Source organism: Myotis davidii, unplaced genomic scaffold (genome assembly GCF_000327345.1).
Source record: "Myotis davidii unplaced genomic scaffold, ASM32734v1 scaffold674, whole genome shotgun sequence".
Lineage (NCBI taxonomy): Eukaryota > Metazoa > Chordata > Mammalia > Chiroptera > Vespertilionidae > Myotis > Myotis davidii.
The window spans coordinates 2,249,419-2,270,902 of NW_006286674.1; the positions used below are offsets into that span (position 1 = coordinate 2,249,419).

The 21,484-nt window shown below is 35.5% G+C and overlaps 1 protein-coding gene and 1 pseudogene across 3 annotated transcripts in view; both read left to right on the plus strand.

The window, feature by feature from the left end:
- Positions 1-21,089, plus strand: part of MTF2 (metal response element binding transcription factor 2) — a 28,545-nt gene extending 7,456 nt beyond the window's left edge. For both annotated transcript variants that reach the window (XM_015560328.1, XM_006758187.2), the window contains 9 exons: positions 816-911; positions 1,754-1,822; positions 3,136-3,259; positions 12,825-12,892; positions 14,594-14,764; positions 18,494-18,599; positions 18,728-18,780; positions 18,892-18,996; positions 20,634-21,089. In XM_015560328.1, the coding sequence (XP_015415814.1) occupies positions 816-911; positions 1,754-1,822; positions 3,136-3,259; positions 12,825-12,892; positions 14,594-14,764; positions 18,494-18,599; positions 18,728-18,780; positions 18,892-18,996; positions 20,634-20,991 (1,150 nt within the window). In that variant the 3' untranslated portion in view covers positions 20,992-21,089. The remainder of the gene's footprint in view (positions 1-815; positions 912-1,753; positions 1,823-3,135; positions 3,260-12,824; positions 12,893-14,593; positions 14,765-18,493; positions 18,600-18,727; positions 18,781-18,891; positions 18,997-20,633) is intronic.
- On the plus strand, positions 3,562-4,842 carry LOC102771985 (annotated as a pseudogene). The gene is made up of 2 exons (XR_001512920.1): positions 3,562-3,603; positions 4,454-4,842. The product of XR_001512920.1 is annotated as a 60S ribosomal protein L34 pseudogene (transcript).
- Positions 21,090-21,484: the final 395 nt, after the last annotated feature.

A 21,484-nucleotide genomic window follows, 5' to 3' on the forward strand; every position in this document is an offset into this window, starting at 1 on the left:
ATACAACCCTAGATGGTATACACCTAGGCTATATGGCATGTCACTGTGACATATGTGGTCTGTTTTTGCCCGAAATTATGTCATGCATAACTTGTTTCCATTTTAATAGACAAGAATAATAGAAACACAGTGAAAATATAAAGCTGCTTATGCCCATTTGATATATGGGGTGAACACCCAGCACATCAGTGACCTATGGAACGTCTCCTAGAGCAGCGGTTCTCAACCTGTGGGTCGCGACCCCTTTGGGGGTCGAACGACCCTTTCACGGGGATCGCCTAAGACCATCAGAAGACACATATATAATTACATATTGTTTTTGTGATTAATCACTATGCTTTAATTATGTTCAATTTGTAACAATGAAAATACATCCTGCATATCAGATATTTACATTATGATTCATAACAGTAGCAAAATTACAGTTTTGAAGTAGCAACGAAAGTAATTTTATGGTTGGGGGTCACCACAACATGAGGATCTGTATTAAAGGGTCGCGGCATTAGGAAGGTTGAGAACCACTGTTCTAGAGTATAGAATCAGTGTGAAAACATTCCCAGGATTGTGTTTTGACATAGATCCTAGACTAGTGTAGGAACCAGGCACTTATTGACTAGAAATAGTTGTATCTTTCTAGAGCATATAAATTCTCATGAATAAGAGATGAAGTGGTTAATATGAATGACATTTTTGAGAAAGAAAAAATTTAGCACTACATGTAGTAGAAATGTGATCCTATAAGTACAATGCCACTTAAAAAAAATACTTTACATCATCAAAAGGTAGTAATTTTAATCTTAACTTTTTTCTCATAGCTGGTATTTAAAGATGCTACAGTGCTGCAAATGTAAGCAGTGGTTTCACGAGGCTTGTGTGCAATGCCTTCAAAAGCCAATGTTATTTGGAGACAGGTGAGAAGGGCATTGGGACTTTACTGTTTGATTTAAAAAAAAATTTTATTTAGCTTTTTTATTGTGGTAATATTTGCAGTTTTTGATTTCTCGAAGTAGTTTTAATAGTGATTTGTAAAGGAGTCACAGAGAAAATATTGAGTAATATATTTAAATTATATGTAATTTGAAAGTACACATAATTTTTATTCTTTTGGATATTATTCCAAAAGGCTTTTAAATATTTGATTAGTGATTACATTTGCTTGTATTGCCCCACAATGTTCTAAACCAGGGGTGGGCAAACTTTTTGACTCGAGGGCCACAATGGGTTCTTAAACTGGACCGGAGGGCCGGAACAAAAGCATGGATGGAGGGTTTGTGTGAACTAATATAAATTCAGAGTAAACATCATTACATAAAAGGGTACGGTCTTTTTTTTTTTTTTTTTCAATAGTTTTTTTTATTTCAAACGGGCCGTATCTGGCCCACGGGCCATAGTTTGCCCACGGTTGTTCTAAACTCTACTCATTGGTATCTTCCTTTAAAGAACCTCAAAGAGATCCTGTGACAGAACATTGGAAAAGGACAAAGAACCTTAATACACACAATTTATACCTTAGACCTAAGAATTTCTAAAAGTAGACTTAATGTGCTTTCTGGATTAGGAGAATGTAGACTATAAGAGAGAACTTTAGGAAGACAAAATAAAGATAGAACACTAAACTTGGCATAAAGTCTGGTTTTAAATATTGGCTTATGCCATTAATTTATGCCATCTTTCTGAGCTTAGGAAGGTCAATATGTCTCTCTGATGTATACTTTTGATTACACAATAATTATAACTTTTCCTTTTTCCTTAGGTTTTATACATTTATTTGTTCTGTCTGCAGTTCTGGACCTGAATACCTCAAACGTCTACCATTACAGTGGTAAGTGAGGACATATCTGTTAAGGAACAAAAGAGAGCCATATTCTTAAACCTATAAGATAAAACTGTAGATATATTTACTTGGTTTAAGTAAAAATTTGGTCATCTTTACGTATAGCTTTATTTATTTTCTGTTGTTTATAGAAAACCTGATGTCATCTTCACCAAGGATTAGCTAATTATATTGAAAAAGTTATATAGCCATTCATTTTCTAATGACTATTTAAAATACCCTTTATATCTTCAAAACTCTTATCTTTCTAGTTCTTTTGGGCCTTCAGAATAGCATATAGTAGAAGAAGGTTTTTATTACAAATATGCCAATTTTTGCTTCTGAGTAGCAATGCTTGGGCATGGGAAGTATAATGAATTTGGGAGATTTAATGATAAAATATTTATACGGTAGTTCCCCATTATTCATGGGAAATATGCCCAAGATTCCAAGTGAATACCTGAAACTTTGGATAGAATCAAACCTTGTTATATACTATGGTTTTTCTTATACATACGTAAATACACTTTATAGCTTCTCTTTGGAAAATTGCCATCATCACTACTCTTGAGCTTTGTATTCATTATTTAGTAAAATAAGGGTTACTTGAACACAAGCACTGAGATACTGTCACAATCCATCTAATAACCAGAATAGCTACTAAGTGACTAATGGGCAGGGCAATTCAGCCTGGATCCACTGAACAAAAAGGATGACTCACACCCCAAGGGGGACAGAGTGGGATGGCACAAGATGTTGTTATGCTACTCAGAACAGCGCACAGTTTGAAACTTAGAAATTGTTTATTTCTGGAATTTTCCATTTCATATTTTTGAGCTGCAGTTGACTGCATGTAACTTTAAAAGCAAAACTGACACTTAGGAGTAATATGTAGTAAGTACTTAGACATTTTTATTAAATGTTTTGCATATTTTAGGAAAAGATAACACTTGTGAATCAGGCAAAGTCTAATAAAGTATGATCTATACAGTAGCTTATATATAGTAGTAAAAACAAAATTTTTTTATTGTAAGGTGTTTTTTGAAATCAGATTCTTTTTTAATGCATTTTAAGAAATTATTCAAATATTTTTTAGTTTATAGTTAGTTTAGGATAAGTAAATGTTTAGTTAATGCTTTCCAATTATTTTCAATGTAATGATTTATTACATTATGAATATGACTTAGGATATTGACCCTCTGTTCACTTAAGTATTTTACATTGGATTTTTAAAATTACTGGTGTTATAAAAAATTGTGTGATTTCTTAACAATAACCAAAAACATTGTTTTTTTGTATATTTTGATTACTTTGGATTCCAGGGTAGATATAGCACACTTATGCCTTTACAACCTAAGTGTTATTCACAAGAAGAAATACTTTGATTCTGAACTTGAGCTTATGACATACATTAATGAAAACTGGGATAGATTGCACCCTGGAGAGGTAAGTGGTTTTAGAGCAGACTTCATTAGCTACTTGATGTCTTTTTTTGTTTTTGTTAAAAGCAACTAAGACATATCTATAAGCCACCCATCTAATGTAGAATTTTATTTTTAATTCAGGGAGAAATAATTCCTGTAAGGATATCAAGACCAGCCCTCTCATCCTCCTGTTTGTTGCCTGATGAGTAGGGGAAAATATGTAGGAGGAGGAAGTAAATTTCTTTAATCTTTCATATTCTGAAGTGAGAATCATTGTAGTTAAAGATAGAAGGGAGGGAGAAATCATTATTGGTTACCTTACTTATGATTCCTCCTCCTCCTATGTTTTCCATCAACTTTAGAGATGTAACTAACACTCTTCTTTACAAATTTCTTGTTGGTACTTGCTTGTAAATCTTTGACTTCTGGAAATGTTAGGACCCGTTAACAGTGTTAAAAGAATGAGTTAGAGCTGGGGTCCTCAAACTACGCCCCGTGGGCCACATGCAAATACAAATATTGTATTTGTTCCCGTTTTGTCTTTTTACTTCAAAATAAGATATGTGCAGTGTGCATAGGAATTTGTTCATAGTTTTTTTTTAAACCATAGTCCGGCCCTCCAGCGGTCTGAGGGACAGTGAACTGGCCCCCTGTTTAAACAGTTTGAGGACCCCTGAGTTAGAGTGAAGCTACCTGAGTTGGAGATTTTCTCCCTCATTCAGACATCTCATTCTGCTTTTCATTTGCAAAATATAACCACTCATGCTGGATATACAAAGGATTTTTTTAAAGTAATATAAAAGTTAATGCACATACATTGAAGAAGATTTTGAAACCAAAGAATAGCACAAAGAAGAAAGTAACTAGAATAACTTCAGTAGTTATCTGGTATTTAGCATTTAGTTACAATTATTGAAATATGGATATTAAGTACTCCTGGGTTAAATAAAAATTGTTTTATAGTATGTGGAATGAGATGAATGAATTTTAGTCACATATCACATTTTGAGGTAAAAATTGAGTAAACTGATTTGAAATTTAGGAAGAATTCTTATATTTGAAGCCTTTAGACATGTGGCAGTTTATAAGGTTCATATCAAATAGGACCTTAAGGGTTTTGTTATTATATTGGGGGTTTTGTGGGGCATCCCAGAGAGCATAGTGCACATTTATTTAAAGGTCAGTTGGTGGGCTCTTCTGGGGACAGTGACTTCAGGCATTCACCACGGTCCAGCATTTGGCATACCGTTGGAGGCTGTCCTACAGTACAGCCTCTAACAAAACTAGGCTGTCCTCAATCCCTGGTAATAGAATTGTTTGCCTTTATACCAAGAAGCTTGGGAAAGCACCAAAATCTGCATGTGGTGTGAGCCCAGGCCGACTTAGAGGTGTTTGTGCTGTGAGAACTAAAGTTCTAATGAGGTTGTCTAAAACGAAAAAACATGTCAGCAGGGCCTATGGTGGATCCATGTGTGCTAAATGTGTCCGTGACAGGATCAAGTGTGCTTTCCTTATTGAGGAGCAGAAAATCATTGTGAAAGTGTTGAAGGCACAAGCACAGAGTCAGAAAACTAAATAAATTTTAAAAATGAAGCTTTTTTTGGGTAATAAAGACAATTAAAAGGCCAAAAAAAGAGTTAGTTTTTGGTAGATCAGTGGCATAAAATAAAACACTTGCAAAATACTTAGATTTTAAATCTAAGGATATTAAAATCAACTGAACTAAGATGTCTTGATTGTTAGAAATTGAAATATAAATAAGTTTAGTTAAGAGTTTGTTAAATGCTTATTTTTCTGAAGTTTAAGAGAAAAGTGATTTGTAAATTTGATAAATTTGAATAAACTGATTAGTATAAAAGAAAAAAGTATGTGTATGGTGCTAGTAACTCTAGTGTTCTTTCTTACTTTGGTTAATCCTCACTTGAGGATATTTTTTTCATTAAATTTTGGAGAGAGTGGAAGGTAGTTGGGGGGAAAGGCTAGGGGGAAGAGAGAGAAACGCACTCCAGCCGGGGACTAGATTGAACCTGCAACCCAAGTACATGCCCTTGACCAGGAATTAAACCCAAGACATTTTAGTGCACGGCTGACACTCTGACCACTGAAGGACACTGGCCAGGGCTATAGTGTCCTTAATAGTCATCTTAATATCTTATGTTCTAATACATTTATTTAAAATGTTTTTATTCTGTACTTTGATTTTACCTCTCTCCCCTCAAAGAAATGCTTTTATTCTAGCCTTGTTTCTTCAACAGTTTATATGCAGATACATCTGATTTCCTGTTAGTACATTTCATGTATTTTACATGATTAAATATTGCAGTAGTTACTTCATGTAGAACTCGGGGGTGGGAAACGTTTTGCTGCCAAGAGCCATTTGGATATTTATAACATCATTTATGGGCCATACAAAATTATCAGCTTAAAAATTAGCCTGCTCTATTTGGTCAAACATTTAATTAACTTATTGCTAATGCCTTGGCACGGCCAGAGCAAATGATTTCATGGTCCTTATATGGCCCTTAGGCTGGACGTTCCCTATCCCCGATGTAAACAGGGGCATACATATAAAAATTCAAGTTGTTTTATTTATTTTAAATGCTATATTTTTATTAAAATAATATTTACATTGTAGGTAAGAGATTGAAAGTAGAAAACAATAAAAACAATTACTCTATTTTTTAAAAATGAGTTCAGTTAATGAATTTCAGGTACTTAGTTCTTTTTTTTTAATATATATTTTATTGATTTTTTACAGAGAGGAAGGAAGAGGGACAGAGAATTAGAAACATCAATGAGAGAGAAACATCAATCAGCTGCCTCCTGCACACCCCCTACCGGGGATGTGCCTGCAACCAAAGTACATGCCCCTGACTGGAATCAAACCCGGGACCCTTCAGTCCACAAGCAGATGCTCTATCCACTGAGCCAAACCAGTTAGGGCAGGTACTTAGTTCTAGTTGAACTTCTGATACATATCAGAAGAAATTTATTTCGGCAATAGATACATATTTTCATTTTCTGTAGTTTATGAGATAATGTCTTAGAAATAAGAAATGTCAATTTTTTATTTGACATAGAAAAAAAATTATTTAAAAATTAAGGAAAACTTGATTACAATCAAATAAAAACTTTACAACAAAAATTTTACTTTTCTGAGGAGCATTTTTTTTTGAGCCATCAAATTATCAGAACAAAAGACTTTTGAATCATTTCTTATTGCTCTTTTTCTACATTAAAAAATTGTTCAGACTTCTTAGATTAGTCATATGTCCTCAGTCTGGTTATGTACAAATGGAGTTTCAGGTTAATTTTCTACATCTATACTATATAATAAAAGCCTAATATGCTAAGTGTCTGGTTGTCCAGCCGTCCGTTCAACCAATCAAAGCATAATATGCTAATGATATGCTAAGGCTGCTCAACCACTTGCTATGATGTGCACTGACCACCAGGGGGCAGATGCTCAACGCAGGAGTTGCCACCTGGTGGTCAATGTGCTCCCACAGGGGAGCGCCACTCGGCCTGAAGCCAAGCTCATGGCTAGCGAGCACAGCAGTGGAGGTGGGAGCCTCTCCCGCCTCTGCGGCAGTGCTAAGGATGTCTGATTGATGGCTTAGTCCCGCTCCCCCCAGAGCCTGCCTTCTCCTGGCTGCTGGCACCAGCTTCCCTCTGGCACCTGGGACCCGGGCTTCCCTTCGGCTGCCCGCAGGCATCCAGGATCTAGGCTGCCTAGAAGGGAGCAGGCCTAAGCTGTCAGTCAGACAAGGACCCCCCAGACTGTGAGAGGGTGCAGGCCGGGCTGAGAGACCCCCTCCAAGTGCACGAATTTTGTGCACTGGGCCTCTAGTCTATAATATTAAAAGTGTAATATGCTAATTAGAATGGATGTCCTTCTGTTTGACCTTCCATACTAAACCGGGGCTGCGAGGGAAGCCCGGGTCCCGGGTGCCAGAGGGATGCCGGTGCTGGCAGCCAGGGGAAGGAAGGCATACTCTTGCATGAATTCTGTGCATCAGGCCTTCTAGTATATATATAAAAGCCTAAGCGACCGGCCAGCCATCTGAACGGTAGCTATGACATGCACTGACCACCAGGGGCCAGATGCTCTATGCAGGAGCGGAAACCACAGGCATGGTAACATGGATCAGACTGATGAATCTCAGAGGGGTGTGGGGAGGGAGGAAAAGAGGGTGGGAAGAGATTAACCAAAGATCTAATATGCATACTAGAGGCCTGGTGCACGGATTCATGCACTGGTGGGATCCTTAGGCCTGGCCTGCGCCCTCTCTCAATCCTGGACCCCTCGGGGGATGTTGGCAAGCCTGTTTCAGCCCAATCCCTGCAGGCCAGGCCAAGGGACCCCATCGGTGCAACGAATTCATGCACCAGGCCTCTAGTCTTTATATAATAAGACCACCATAAAATTTATGCCAATTGTTAATGTATATTCAGTGATTTTAATTTAGTTTACTTTTAAATGTATATGGTAGTAGAAACAAAGAATACAAGCAATGGATTATTTCAGATTATTAAAATAGTAAATCTTTAAAATTGAATTGCAAATTGAATTTTGTCACTAATTCAAATTTAAGTTACAAAAAATTTCTTTTTATATTTGTGTTTAAAATTTTATAAAATAGCATTAACAACATGAGAAATGCTGTATGCTGAGTATATTATTGGTTAATTGAGTACCTTGGAGTACCCGAGGGTCATTTTGAACATCAACTCTTATTATACAGACTATAGATTATATGACATAGACACTTGCTCTAGAAGTTTCTCCTCAAAAATGACACAAAGGAGAGAAGTAGTTACGATTTTATTCTCTCAAATATGGAGTTTTCTCCCTTATTCCAAGTAAAAAAGAAAAATCTTGTAATGATTTGGAAAGTTGAGATTTTTATGGCATTTTGTTTAGGTATATATAATGGACACCTAGTCATAGGGAAACATATTTAACACTAGGGGCCCAGTACACGAATTCTTGCACCTTGAAAGGAACTGTGGGCCACAAGGCTGCGGTGGGCCCATCCTCCACACCCCTCCTCAGCCCCTCCCGCTGCGGCCCCCAGTTTCCTGTTTGCTGGCAGCCCCGCTCCTGCTTCCACTGCTCCCACTTGCATCAGCCCCACTTGCACCTGCTGATGGCACTGAGCGATTAGGGCCGGTGCCAGCAGCTGGTGCGAGAGGCGGCTGCCGGCCCTGATCGCCTTTCAGGAGCAGGGGGAGGTGGAGAATCCCTCAGAGGCAATTGGGGCCAGCAGCTGCTGCTCGCCCCCGCTGACTTATATTTGAGGGATATAGGGAAAAGCATAGATAAAACTCACCGCTGCTGATTGTGCCAAGCAATCTGGGACGGCGCCAGACGCTAGGCGCCAGTAGCAAGTGCAAGCAGCAGCTCCGGTGCTGGCAGCAGGTGCGAGGGACAGTGGCGTGTGGAGGCAAAGAATTTTCAGTAACCACCAGAGGCTTGCCCCAGTGACAGCAACCAGTGCCCCACCTTGGTCTGGCAACCCTGCTCACCATCCGCCATGGCCAATGCCCGCCATCTTCTGCTCTCTGCCACATGCTGCTGACGCCTACCATGTTCCGCGCACGCACCCTGGTGGTCAGCGCATGTCATAGTGACCGGTTGTTCGGTTGTTACACCCTTTGGTCTATTTGCATATTAGGGTTTTATAAATATAGATTGCCAAGCTAAATTATAACATATGATGACTCTGGCTAAAGTAAATGGTATTTCTATGTTGTTTGAGAAGCCTAATAAATAATTATTTACATTTCTAGTTAGTTGAACAATTTTATATTGTATCAGTGGTGTCTGTTTAGTATTTTGTGCTTCTTTTTTTAATTTGGTATAAAGTAGTACTGTGAACTTTTTTTTTAATTGATTTTAGAGAGAAAAAGGGAGAGAGAAACATTGATGTGATAGCAAAACATCAATTGGCTGCCTCCAGCACGTGCCCCTACCAGTTATCAAACCTGGGACCTGGGTCTGTTCCCTGGCTGGGAATTGAACCCGCCACCACCTTTTGAGGCACAGAAGATGCTCTAACCAAGCCAAATAGGTCAGGGCCCATGACCTCTTTTAATAACAGAAGTTTCAAAATCATTAAATGTCTTTCATAGTGAAAGGCAAATTTAACTTTTATGTAGCATATCTATTTTTTCAGTTGGTTATTTTCAGGATTGCTGTGAAGAGAAGCTGAAACTTTTAGAACATATAGAACATATAATTTGATATGTTTTCTTATGTAAATTTTTTTATATCTTTGAGAAGTAGTGACTTAATGATTTCATTGATTGAGTATAGCTGTTTGAGAATCTGTTTTGGAATGTTTTCTTTGGATTAGTAAAAATGTATAATATACTATTTAGGACCCCAAATAAAGGTTGCTTAAGGTTTTTATTTAGAATGATGTATCACTATTGTAGATTTCTTTTGGGAGTTAAAATGAGATATCAGTACTTTCTAGAATCTGCCTCTTATCATTTGTCTTTGATTCCTAATGTAATTTGAAGTCCTAGTTCTGAAAGGACTACCCACTTTTCTGTTTACTGTGGTCTTAACAATGTGTAGAGTGCTATCTCACTTTTGAGGGATATAAGGGGAAAAGCATAGATAAAACTCAAATGAAATACTATGGCAGAAATGATGTTTTGGCTAATGGAAAATGTGGTATGATAGAGCAGGTATAATAAGAAATCTAGTTAACAAAAACACATGGGGCCTTGAGTGTTATATATTAGCATGTAGTATAAAAGTCTGTGGACAAATTAAGCTGTTTGTCATGCTTAAGCCTATGTGGCAGGGAATTCAGCATGAATAATTGAATGGTAGAAAGAGTTGTAGCTATACATAATATCATTTATGTTGTACAGAAATATACAACCCTGTTTTCAAAACACAGCATGGGATCCCTTGACCTCATTATGCAAATTGAAATACAGTCCTATGCAGTTATAGTCCAAGAGTGCTGACGGAACTTAAAGATAAAGTTTCTGAGAGCTATAGAGAATAAGTATTAAAAGAAGATGAGACTTCATTGTGATTTTAAAAAAGAAAAAAGTAGTGGATTTGAGAAATTAGAAAGTCAGTTGTTTGTCAGCCAAATTGAAGAGCAGATTTTTCAAGTGCATGGTTTAAGAAGCAGTAGGGAAATAACACTGATTTATTAGAATAAATCATGTTAAATACTCTGGATTCTTTTTTGTTATAGTTAGCAAAACTGGTATGGGCATGGTGTACCATAGTGCAACTCAATTTCATATTAGACAATGAAATGTGAACTAGTTAAAGTAAAAATTAAATGGATTTGTAACTAATCAAATGATAGTAACAAAAGCAAAGTCTTGGGAAAAAAATACATATTTTTAATGATTTTAGAGAGAGAAAGGGAAAGAGAGGGAGGGAGAGAGACAGAAAAACTTGGATTTGTTGTTCCACTTACATGTGCATTCATTGGTTGCTTCCTGAATGTGTCCTTACCAGAGATCGTACCCGCAACTTGGCATATGAGGATGACGCTCTAACCAACTGAACAACCTGGCCAGGGCCTTGGCTTGGAAATACTCTGAGGGAGAGTTTATTCTTGAGGGTGTGTCTTTGTCTCTACCCTCAATATAACAGAATCAAGAGAAAAAATAATTTTGAACACTGAGCTGCAAACAAAGTCAGATTAAAAATAGTTATAAAGTTCTGCTTTTAGGTTTAAATACACAAACAGTACAGAAGAAGCAGGCATAACAGGGAATACTTGACTTGATAGAAGTTCTTCTGATCAGATTTTGTTTATTTTTAAAATATATTTTTATTGATTTCAGAGAAAAAGGGAAGAGGGAAAGAAAGATAGAAACATCAATGATCAGAGAGAATCATTGATTAGCTGCCTCCTGCACGCCCCCTACTGGGGATTGAGCCCGCAACCTAGGCATGTGCTCTTGACCGGAATCAGACCTGGGACCCTTCAGTCCATAGGCTGATGCCCTAGCTATTGAGCCACACCAATTAGGGCATCTGATCAGATTTTAGAGTTAGGGTAGGGACATGGGTGGGAATGAGGAAGAGGATGGAATTAGTTGCCAAAGCTTAATATGAAATAACCATGTGATGTTACTGGTAAAAACTTTAACCTAATCTTATACTTAGACATGATAGCTGCTGTCAAATATTTGAAGATCTATCTTGTAAAAGAGAGAATAGAAGAGTTCCCAGAAGGAAAGTTTCATGCACTCATGGAATGGGCTGTCTCAGTAGGTGCCTCATCAGTGGTAATAGTAAGGTTGAATGACTATCAGTACTGAAAAAAGATTGCAGTATATTGGTAGAAGCTTGAATTACATGAACATCTAGGGTCTCTTTCAAGCTTTAAAGTTTGATTCTGTTATTTTTACTTTAATAGAATTTTTTTATCGTTGGACACTTCACAGATTACAATAGGAGAAAGTGATAGAGTGATATGGAGGAATGAGCACAAAACTGCTTCCCTCCCCTTTTAGCACCTAACACATTGCACAGAATTGGCTTTCAATGAATAGTGAGTGGACTTACTGTTACTTGGGTTCAGGTTCTAGCTCTCTCACTAACCAGCCATGTGAATTTGAGCAGTTCATTTAATCTTTATATCTGTTAAGTAATTAAGAGTTGGAGTAGATGACTTTATGTCTCTTCTACCTCCAGCCTTATATGTGGCAGATTTGCTTGCTCTCTTTATTTGAAGCAGTTCTGAGATTTAGGAGTTTTACCTGGTAAAGAAGATAATTTGCAAATAAAAAAAAATAATTTGCAGAATTCTGAAAGTCAATTGTGATGTTTTGGAAACCTTTATTTTTTTTTAAGGCTTTGTGACTTTAATTGAGGGTGGTACTTTTATGATTCAGAATTTTTCTGCTGTTTTAACCTTGAAGATGATACAGAAATGACTACAGGAAGCCCTTTTGAAACAAAATAGAATATTTTCTAGAATTTAATATTTAGATTTTTAAATGATTTGAGATCATAAAAATTATTGAGGCAATTTGGATTTTAGGGCTGGTTAAAGTCTATAATTGTTATAAAAATAATGTCCTTAAATTTCACAGTTTTTAAAGTTATAGAAATGATTAGTTTACTAATGTTAAAAGTATTGGGAGATAAAATGGTATGTTTCTCATTACTTTTTATACTCCTCCCTATTCATATCTAATTAATACCTATTAGAAGCTTTTATGGTTGATATTAAAGCAAATTCAAATATATTTTCCCGCAGGTAATAAAATTAAAATAAATTTAATAATAACTAATATAATCCCACTTCTGTGATGTTACACAGTTCATAGTTCTTTCAGACATATCATTTAATCTGCAATTACTAGTAAAGTAATTAGTGCAGGATTTATATTCTCATTTTTATAGGTAAGAAAATAAGCCTTTAAAGGTTAAGCAGCCTTAAATCACAGAGCAGCTTGTCATTAAGACCTGGAATTAGATCTTCTATCAGTCACTACCCTTTTCTTCTGCATTATATTGCCTCTATCTAGCACCTGTATATTACTAATTGATTAAATTATACTACGTTAAATTGTTTCTTGATACTTCACAGCTGGCAGACACACCAAAATCTGAAAGATATGAGCATGTTCTGGAGGCATTAAATGATTACAAGACCATGTAAGTTGATTTATTTTATGTTTCCCTATGAGGGAGACATTTATTCAGTCTAAGGAATAATGGCATTGTTTAAGAATTGTGGGATTTGTGTATAGAACTAGTACATACAGTTTAAAAATTTCTAATGTCCTATTCTCTCTTAGTTAGAGTAGTACATTGATTCTCAAGGATTGGAGAAGGGAAGAGCAATCCTATAGGAATGGGGAATGGGAGGTGGCATATGAGTATCTCAGGGGAATTTGGCCTGGTCAATTTGTGCAACAAGTAATGATTTGTTTTTATAATGCAATCTACCTAAAGTAAAATAAAATCTTGTTAGCTGGTGGGAATTTGCATAAGGTAGGGGAATATATTGTAGAGAATGTGGGTTTTTAAATGAGGTCTTTTATGGTATTGAGATTAGTTATTGCCTCAGTTATAGAAAAGTAGTATCAGTGGTCTAATTGATTTCAGAGAGAGAGAGATGAAGCATCAATGATGAGAGAGAATTATTGATCAGCTGCCTCCTGCACACCCTGTCCTGGGGATCGAGCCACAACCTGAGCATGTGCCCTGACCAGGAATCAAACCATGACCTCCTGGTTCATAGGTCAATGCTCAACCACTGAGCCATGCTAGTCGGGCAGTGGCCTAAGTTTTTTATAATTAAGTGATAGTGTATGATATTTTTTATCTAATCTTTTTAAAAATCCCAGCATATCTATATTTCTTTAAAATATTTTCAAAATACATAGAAATAATTTTTTAAATGTTTAATGTCAACTCCAACTATTGAATTACATTACAAAATTTTTATAACAAGTTTGCTGTTTTTATACTTGGTAGCATTTCCTCATTTTCAAAAAATGTTATAATTACTAGTAGCTAGATCTTTAGGCCAGCTCAAAAAGCCACAAAGTACATGAGCAGTTATTGTGTTGGTAAAAATACTTTATGGGACAGGGAATTCTGTAATCCAGTTTAGGGTGCCAGAAATACATGTGTTCCTATTATAATAGAAATGGGAGCTTCTCTTTTTTCAATCCTACATGAAAATGGAAGAATAGTCCAAGCATTTGGTAGTGGTTCTTGTTGCTCGGCAGGCAGAGCTAAGATAGATTGGGGTGTTTTGGACTAAGGACCTTAAAGGCTCTTACTTTTCAGAGCATATTATTCAGAGACCCAAGCCTACACTGAAATAACATTTCTCTGCTCCAGGTTATTTCTAGTTTCAGATCTGACACACACGCTATTCTTTGTATTTTTTGAGACTGTCTTAAGCAATGCTGTTACCTACTACTTCCTGACCAGAGTGTCTCACAGATACACTCTCACGTGAAATTCTTCTTGTCCCACACCTTTTTTTGAGATATTTTTTAACAGATGACACTAAAATATGGAAAAACATACTAGACTAAGAAGACACCACTCTATACTCTGCTTTCCTCTAAAAAGTTAGATGCCATATTTTAAAAAGAAAGGTGGACATGTGCACATCTCTCATCCTTCGGATGTGATCCTCCCTCCCAATTTTTCCATCATAACCTACTGTGGACTGGCTCTGGGGCAGATAAGAATCAAAGAAAGCAAGGGAAAAGGTAGTTTTTGTAGTATTGGGTGGAGTTTCATGTATGAAGACTTTATATCTGAAAGTTGAGTTAGGGTCTGCCATGTATATGTGTTCAGTTTTTAAATCTTTAGTTAATTTTTTTAAAAATTTAGGTTTATGTCTGGGAAAGAAATAAAGAAGAAGAAGCATTTGTTTGGGTTGCGAATTCGTGTTCCTCCTGTGCCACCAAATGTGGCTTTCAAAGCAGAGAAAGAACCTGAAGGAACATCCCATGAATTTAAAATTAAAGGCAGAAAGGCATCCAAACCTATGTCTGATTCAAGGTAAAAGTTGATCTGTGGCTTAGTTTTTTCTCTTTAGCTTATTTGTAACTAAAAATGTGTGTTGTTTAGTCTCATTAGTATATTTGAAAGTACAAGTGGTAGTTACCCTGATTTGTTTTACTGTGTATAATTTTTTGCTTAGATAAGGTACAAAGAGTTAATACTAGATGTTTATTCATTTATTTCAGATCTTAGGTTTTCCAGGAATCAGCACTGTAGACTTGGTTAGCAAACAATTGAAGTGCTGGCCTGTTTGTTTATTTTTTATTTTTCATTTATTCATTAATTCCATTTAGCATCTTACTAAGTGTGGGGATATAATAACAAATAGGACAGACTTCTTTCTGCCCTGATGGGGTTTACATTATGGTGAGGAAGAAATGTGATAAAAGTAAAATAATTACAGATCATGCTAGTGCCTTTTAGGAAATAACACACAGATTTAGACTGTACTGGGATGGATTGGGTCTACTTAAGAAGGAGATTTAAGGAAGGCCTTTTTAAGTTGAAACTTAAAGATTAAAAATGACCTAATAATTTGAAGAACAAAGGGATGAATACTCCAGGTAGAAATAACAAGTGTGGAAACTGTGAGGCATGTTGTAGGAACTCCCAGAAGGATTTTGGGGTAAGAATGAGGGGTAGAGAGTAGCTTCAAAATGTTGAGAAGGTTGAGTAGGGCATGATCATATAGAATCTTGTAGGTTTCATAAGGACTTTGGGTTTTCTATGAATAATGGGGAACTATTTAAAGATGTAAGTAGATTGGACTATCTTTTGAAAGTACCTCTTTGGATGCTGTTTGGAGAATGGATAGGTATAGAGGTAAGAATAGAAGCAAGAGAAAAATGAAATTAAGACTCTTGAAGTTGTCTGGGTAAGAGATGATGCCTGCTTGTATAGTGAACAGTCTAATGGAGAGAGAAAATAGATTCAGGAGAACTATTGGAAGAATTTATTGGCTATGTGAATGAATTAAATTTATGAAAGAAGGGGAGGAATGAAGTTTAACAAATGCCCAGATTTCTGGCTTGAGCAACTGGTGGGTGGTGCTTTCTGTTTCCAAGATCTGAAAGAACAGAATTTGGCAAGGTGAATGAAGCATTCTTCTGTTTCATACTCATTGATCTTGAGATAACTAAGTGATGGTGATGATGTTAGATATAGGTAATTGGGTGCTCAGGAGAGGTTAGGGCACATAATAAAAATATGGAAGCCATGAGAATGAATGAAATCATCTAGGGAGCAAGAGGAGAGAAGAGAATGTGGCCCAGAACAATGCTCTGATACTATTTAGAGATTTGGGAAGAGGTGAAATAAATGAAGACACAAAAAGGGATGATCAGTGAAATAGGAAATCAGAAAAGTTTAGTGTCGCGAAAACCAAAGAAGGGTACTGTTTCAAGAAAGATGAATGCATTAAATAGTATTGAGTGTTTTTAAGAGCTGGGTTAAGATGAGAGAAAAATGTTTGTTGGATAAGATAGCATTCTTTTATTAGTGACCTTGACAAAACCAATTTTTTTCTGAGAGGTAAAGATAGAAGTCAAATTGAATTGTGTTAAAATGTGATTGAATCTGGCACTGCCCAATTGACATGTCAAAACTGGGGTTTTTCTGCAAATAAGAAACATAAGGAGATTCAAAGTAATGATGATGATAATAATAACAAAGGAAATAATCTTTAAGAATTCTGAATGAAAAGGGAGAAAGTGGAAAGGTATGTGTCCTCAACCCTTAGAAGTAGTTTTACTGTGAAGGGAAATAGATAATGGAATGGAAGCTGAAGAGCAGGGAGTAATCAAGTGATGGTTTTTTGATAGAAAATAACTGGAACCTGTTTTCGTGTGCTAGTAGGAATGATCCAGTGGAGAAGAGATTGGTATAGGAGACGGGGGGGAGGTAATTAAAGATATTGTAAAGTCTTTGAGAAGCCAAAAGGAAAGGGATTTTAGAGCCCAAATGTGGGAGTAGCCTTTGGTAGGAGAACTTAACGTCTTTCTGTTGAAATGGAATGAAAAAAGAGAAGTTAGGTACAGATGCTGCTTTTATTGTAGATTTGCCATTTGGAAGCTGACTAAAGTTATTGACAGATAGCTTCTATTTTCTCAGTGAAGTAATGAGGCAAAGATAGTTGAGAGAGACATTTACGGAGCAAATAGAAGTATGAGGTAGTCTTTTTGGAGAGTGAGAAAATGTCATTCCAGAGGGTTGGCAGTGCTTCATATCTATTTGAGTTTGTAATAAAGTAGATGCTACTTCAAAGGGTTGTTGTTGTTTTTGTTGTGTGTTTTTTTTTGAAGGAAAGAACTATCACAAATTTTATTATTAATCCTTTGCTAGTAATTGCCCATATGATGAATTAGAAAAAAGTTTGCACAAACTTTCTCATTCCTATTATGATTTTGATAGGACACTCTATCTGTGATAGCTATCAGATTTTCATTTGATGCTACTTGGTAATGGTTCAACGTTCTTTAAAGGCATTTTTAGTTACTTTTGGGCCCTACGTATGAAGTGTGGTCCTTTTAATGTGAGAGTACTTTCCTTAGTCAGGTGTTGGTCCTTAAGAAATGTTCTGTTGATCATCTTCAAAAAAGAAAGTGTGTGCCCTATCCATCTTAGCCTTGAGACTTTTGATTGCAGTTATGTTCCTCTAGCTTCCTTATTTGTACTTCCACCTTTATTCTCCAATCTTAATTTGGTGTCTGGAGAGGTATTCTTTCCTACTTTTCTCCATTCACCTCTTTCCATCTGTATCTATAGTATTGTTCATTTTTTGTTGTTGTTTTTAATTCAATTTTCCTGGATAGCTTTCTTATAACACTTAACCCATTTAATAAGCTTGCTTGTATGTACATTTGTCACTTTCTAACTATTTCGTTAACCCATTAGCACAGAGAACATCTCGGTATTCCTATTATGTAATATCCCATTTATATGGTATATAATGTTGAATAAGTGAAATAGATGTTTTGTATATTGATAGTTGCCCTTTTCTTCTTCCCTTGTATTAATTAGGTGTCCTTAACTGTTGCTTTTTTCCTTACGATTTGCCTTTATGTCTCAAAAATGGTTTTCTAGATCTTTCTAATTTTGCCCTTTGAATGACTCACTCACTTTACCTTCTCCCACTGTGGGCTTCATTCTCTTTCTGATTATCATCATTCAAGAATGAATATGTATATATAAAATTTAGGTATAGACATATAAAGGTAACCTCTATTTATAATTTGTATATTTTAGCATAGTTACTTCCTGTCTCTGTGGGTTTAACTACTGAATTCCTAATTACTTGTAGTAATGAATCCTTGAAACATCCCCCAGGTACCCACCTACTAGTAACAACCTAACCTATATAATGGAACTTTCAGGAATTTTGAACTTTTCCATTTGAAATAGCTGTCTGTTTCTTCATTTAAAAAAACTTTTTTAGGTGGTATATATTTTTCACAAGCGTATTAAAGAGAACTTTCTTAAACCTTTCATATGTGAATATCTCTTAAGGCAATAAATACTTATTTAAATTAGAATGTATTATTTGTGCATTTGACCAAACTTATAGATTCAACTTATATTTATTTTGTTTTTATATTATCATTAATATAAAAATAAAATAAGCATAACCTAATTATTACATAGAGATATGACAGTGTATATTGTCCGTTGTTTTTGTTGTTGTTATTGTTCTCTTTATGCAGAGATTAAATACATAATTTTATTTTTCAGGGAAGTAAGCAATGGCATAGAAAAAAAAGGAAAGAAAAAATCTGTAGGTCGTCCACCTGGTCCATATACAAGAAAAATGATTCAGAAAACTGCTGAGCCGTCTTTGGTAAGAGAATAATATGTTTGTATATGTTCTCAGAGAGGAAAGGTGCTTGAAATGGCTGATAAACTAGTATCTTTTCAGCTTACTTTAGAATCATGCTTTTTAAATATATATATATTTGTATTTTCCAGGATAAGGAATCAATTTCAGAAAATCCTACCTTGGATTTACCTTGTTCTATAGGGTAAATAGAAAGTTATTTTCTCCTATCCTAAGAACTTTCTTTTGGGGGGGAATTAGTATTACTATTGTTATGTAATATAGTCGTTTTACCATTTAAATTCTTTTGTCTCAGGAGAACTGAGGGATCTGCACATTCATCTAATACCTCAGATGTGGAATTCACGGGTGCTTCCAGTGCAAAAGAAACTACCTCGTCTAGCATTGCCAGGCATTATGGGTAGATATTTTATGTTCTTTTCTTTGTTAATTTTCCTGTAGTCTCTTTTTCTTTGTGAAGTGATGATTAACGACACATTTTCCAATCGAAAGTGATACAAGTATGTTTTTCATCTTTTGAGAAGCAACCAATATGTCGATGCTTTAGGTTGTTAATATTCATTTGAATAATTTTGCTTTTTAGAGCACATTCAAATTTTTTAGAAAATTTGCTATGTGCACTGAGAAAAGAGGCACACAAATGTTTATAGTCTGCTCTTTTCTGTGAGACATTTTTATGCTTTTCTTTTAAAATATTTTTTTATATATTTTTATTGACTTTTTTTTTTTGAAGAGAGAAAGGAAGGGAGAAGGAAAGAGAGAAGCATTCATTCGCTGCCTTTTACAGGCCCCCTACTGGGGATAGAGCCTGAAACATAAGTTCTTTTGTTAGTAAGAGGATTTTTAAACTAAGGATTTTTATAAATAGCAGATTTCTTTAATGTTTTGCATAACCTAAACTCTTCAGAAGAAAAACTTTTCCATAAAGTATGACTCATCAGTTATGAAAAGTTTTGTTTACTTGGGGTCAGAGTTTTGAGCTTCCAAGTTTTATACTTCTCTTTGTTTAATTTTTGTTCACAATTAAAAAACTCGTGTAAATTATATAATATTCTAAGTATTTGAAGGCTTAAAATGTAACATTTTTAAATGAATCATGAACAATTAGGTAACCTATTTTTTGGCCTCTTATCATTGTGCTAAGCTTTTTACATATATTATCTTCTTTAATTCTTAAAACAGTGTTTTGAGTTGTAGGTCCTGTTATTTCCATTTTATAGATAAGGAAACTGAGACTTAGAGGGTTTTAAGTAACAAGTCCAAGATAGCATGTTTAGCAAGTATAACAGAGCTGGTATGTTAACTGTAGTGTGATTATAAAGTCTTTGATTTTAGCAGTTGTGCCCTATTCTCCCTTTGTTATAAGTTCATAAAATCATTAAATTTCTGAGCAGAAAAGGACCTCAAAGATGATCTAGTTCAACTCCTTCACTTAGTCTTTTCTCTTAAGAGAACACAGAAGATAGATTTGAATTTGGCCAATATCACAAGAGCTGTACTCAGGATTGCCTGACTTCTAGTTTATGCTTATTCCAATTCATTTCCTTACTTTACTAGGCTTAGAACTGGTAATAAGACACCCTTTATTCTAGTTTTACCATCTGTTTAAGCACATGGTACAGTGTCTTGTACATATTGTATATTTGCTGCATTGAAAGAATGAACTGGCTTTCTGGGGGATGGGGAATGTTAATGATAAGGGTGTTGACAAACCTGACTTACTAATAGGTTCTCTTGGGAAGAATTTGAATCGGCCTCGTAATCCAAAAATTTCCTTTGATTCTTTTAAGCTTAATAGATCATAGTTAAGGAAGAAAAGCTCTTCAAAGGTCAGCCCCAAGAAGGTGATGGAATCTAATGAAGGCGAGTGATAATCCATTTATATAGCATTTATTGTTTTGGTTTGGCTAATTTTATGTCACCACGATATATACTATAACAGAGTGATAGAAAAAAATAATCAGAGAAAACATATAGTATGGGCAGAGGATACTTTATAAACGTAGTGGATAATTATGGTCTTTTTTTCTTCCATAGTTTATCTGACTCCAGAAAAAGAACTCGTACAGGAAGATCTTGGCCTGCTGCGATCCCTCATTTACGGAGGCGGAGGGGTCGTCTTCCAAGAAGAGCACTCCAGACTCAGAACTCAGAAATTGTAAAAGACGATGAAGGCAAAGAGGATTACCAATTTGATGAACTCAACACAGAGATTTTGAATAACTTAGCAGATCAGGAGTTACAACTCACTCATCTAAAAAACTCCATTACCAGTTATTTTGGTGCTGCAGGTAGAATAGCATGTGGTGAAAAATACCGAGTGTTGGCTCGTCGGGTGACACTTGATGGAAAGGTGCAGTATCTTGTGGAATGGGAAGGAGCAACTGCATCCTGACTGTAGGACTGAACATTATGTTCACTGCACTCTCATTTTCTATAGGTACAGTTCAAAGCCCTAAAGGAGTCTGGCTTTTACTATCTTTCTTAAAAAAATGTCAAAAAATTTCACAAAAGAAGATGATACTAGCCTTAATGTGTATCTGTCAATGTTATGGATATTGTCATAAAAAGATATCTTTTAAAAATCAAACAGAGACTTAATTTTTTAAATCTTAAGATTTGTAGAATGTTTCTAGGATAGGATATTAAAAATGATTCAAACCCATGCATGGTGTTAGATAATTTTTCTAATTATTCCATTGAGTCAGTTTTTGTGATGAGTGGTTATCAGAGCAAACAGATCCTGTAGTTAGATAGCACAAGTATTTGAAAAAATTGTCTGTTTTGTTACCAAAATGTTGGAAAAAATTTATTTCAATATCTTTTAGATTTCATAAAGTGCAGTGTATATAATGCCTACTAAAAGACTGTAAAATATTGAAATTTTA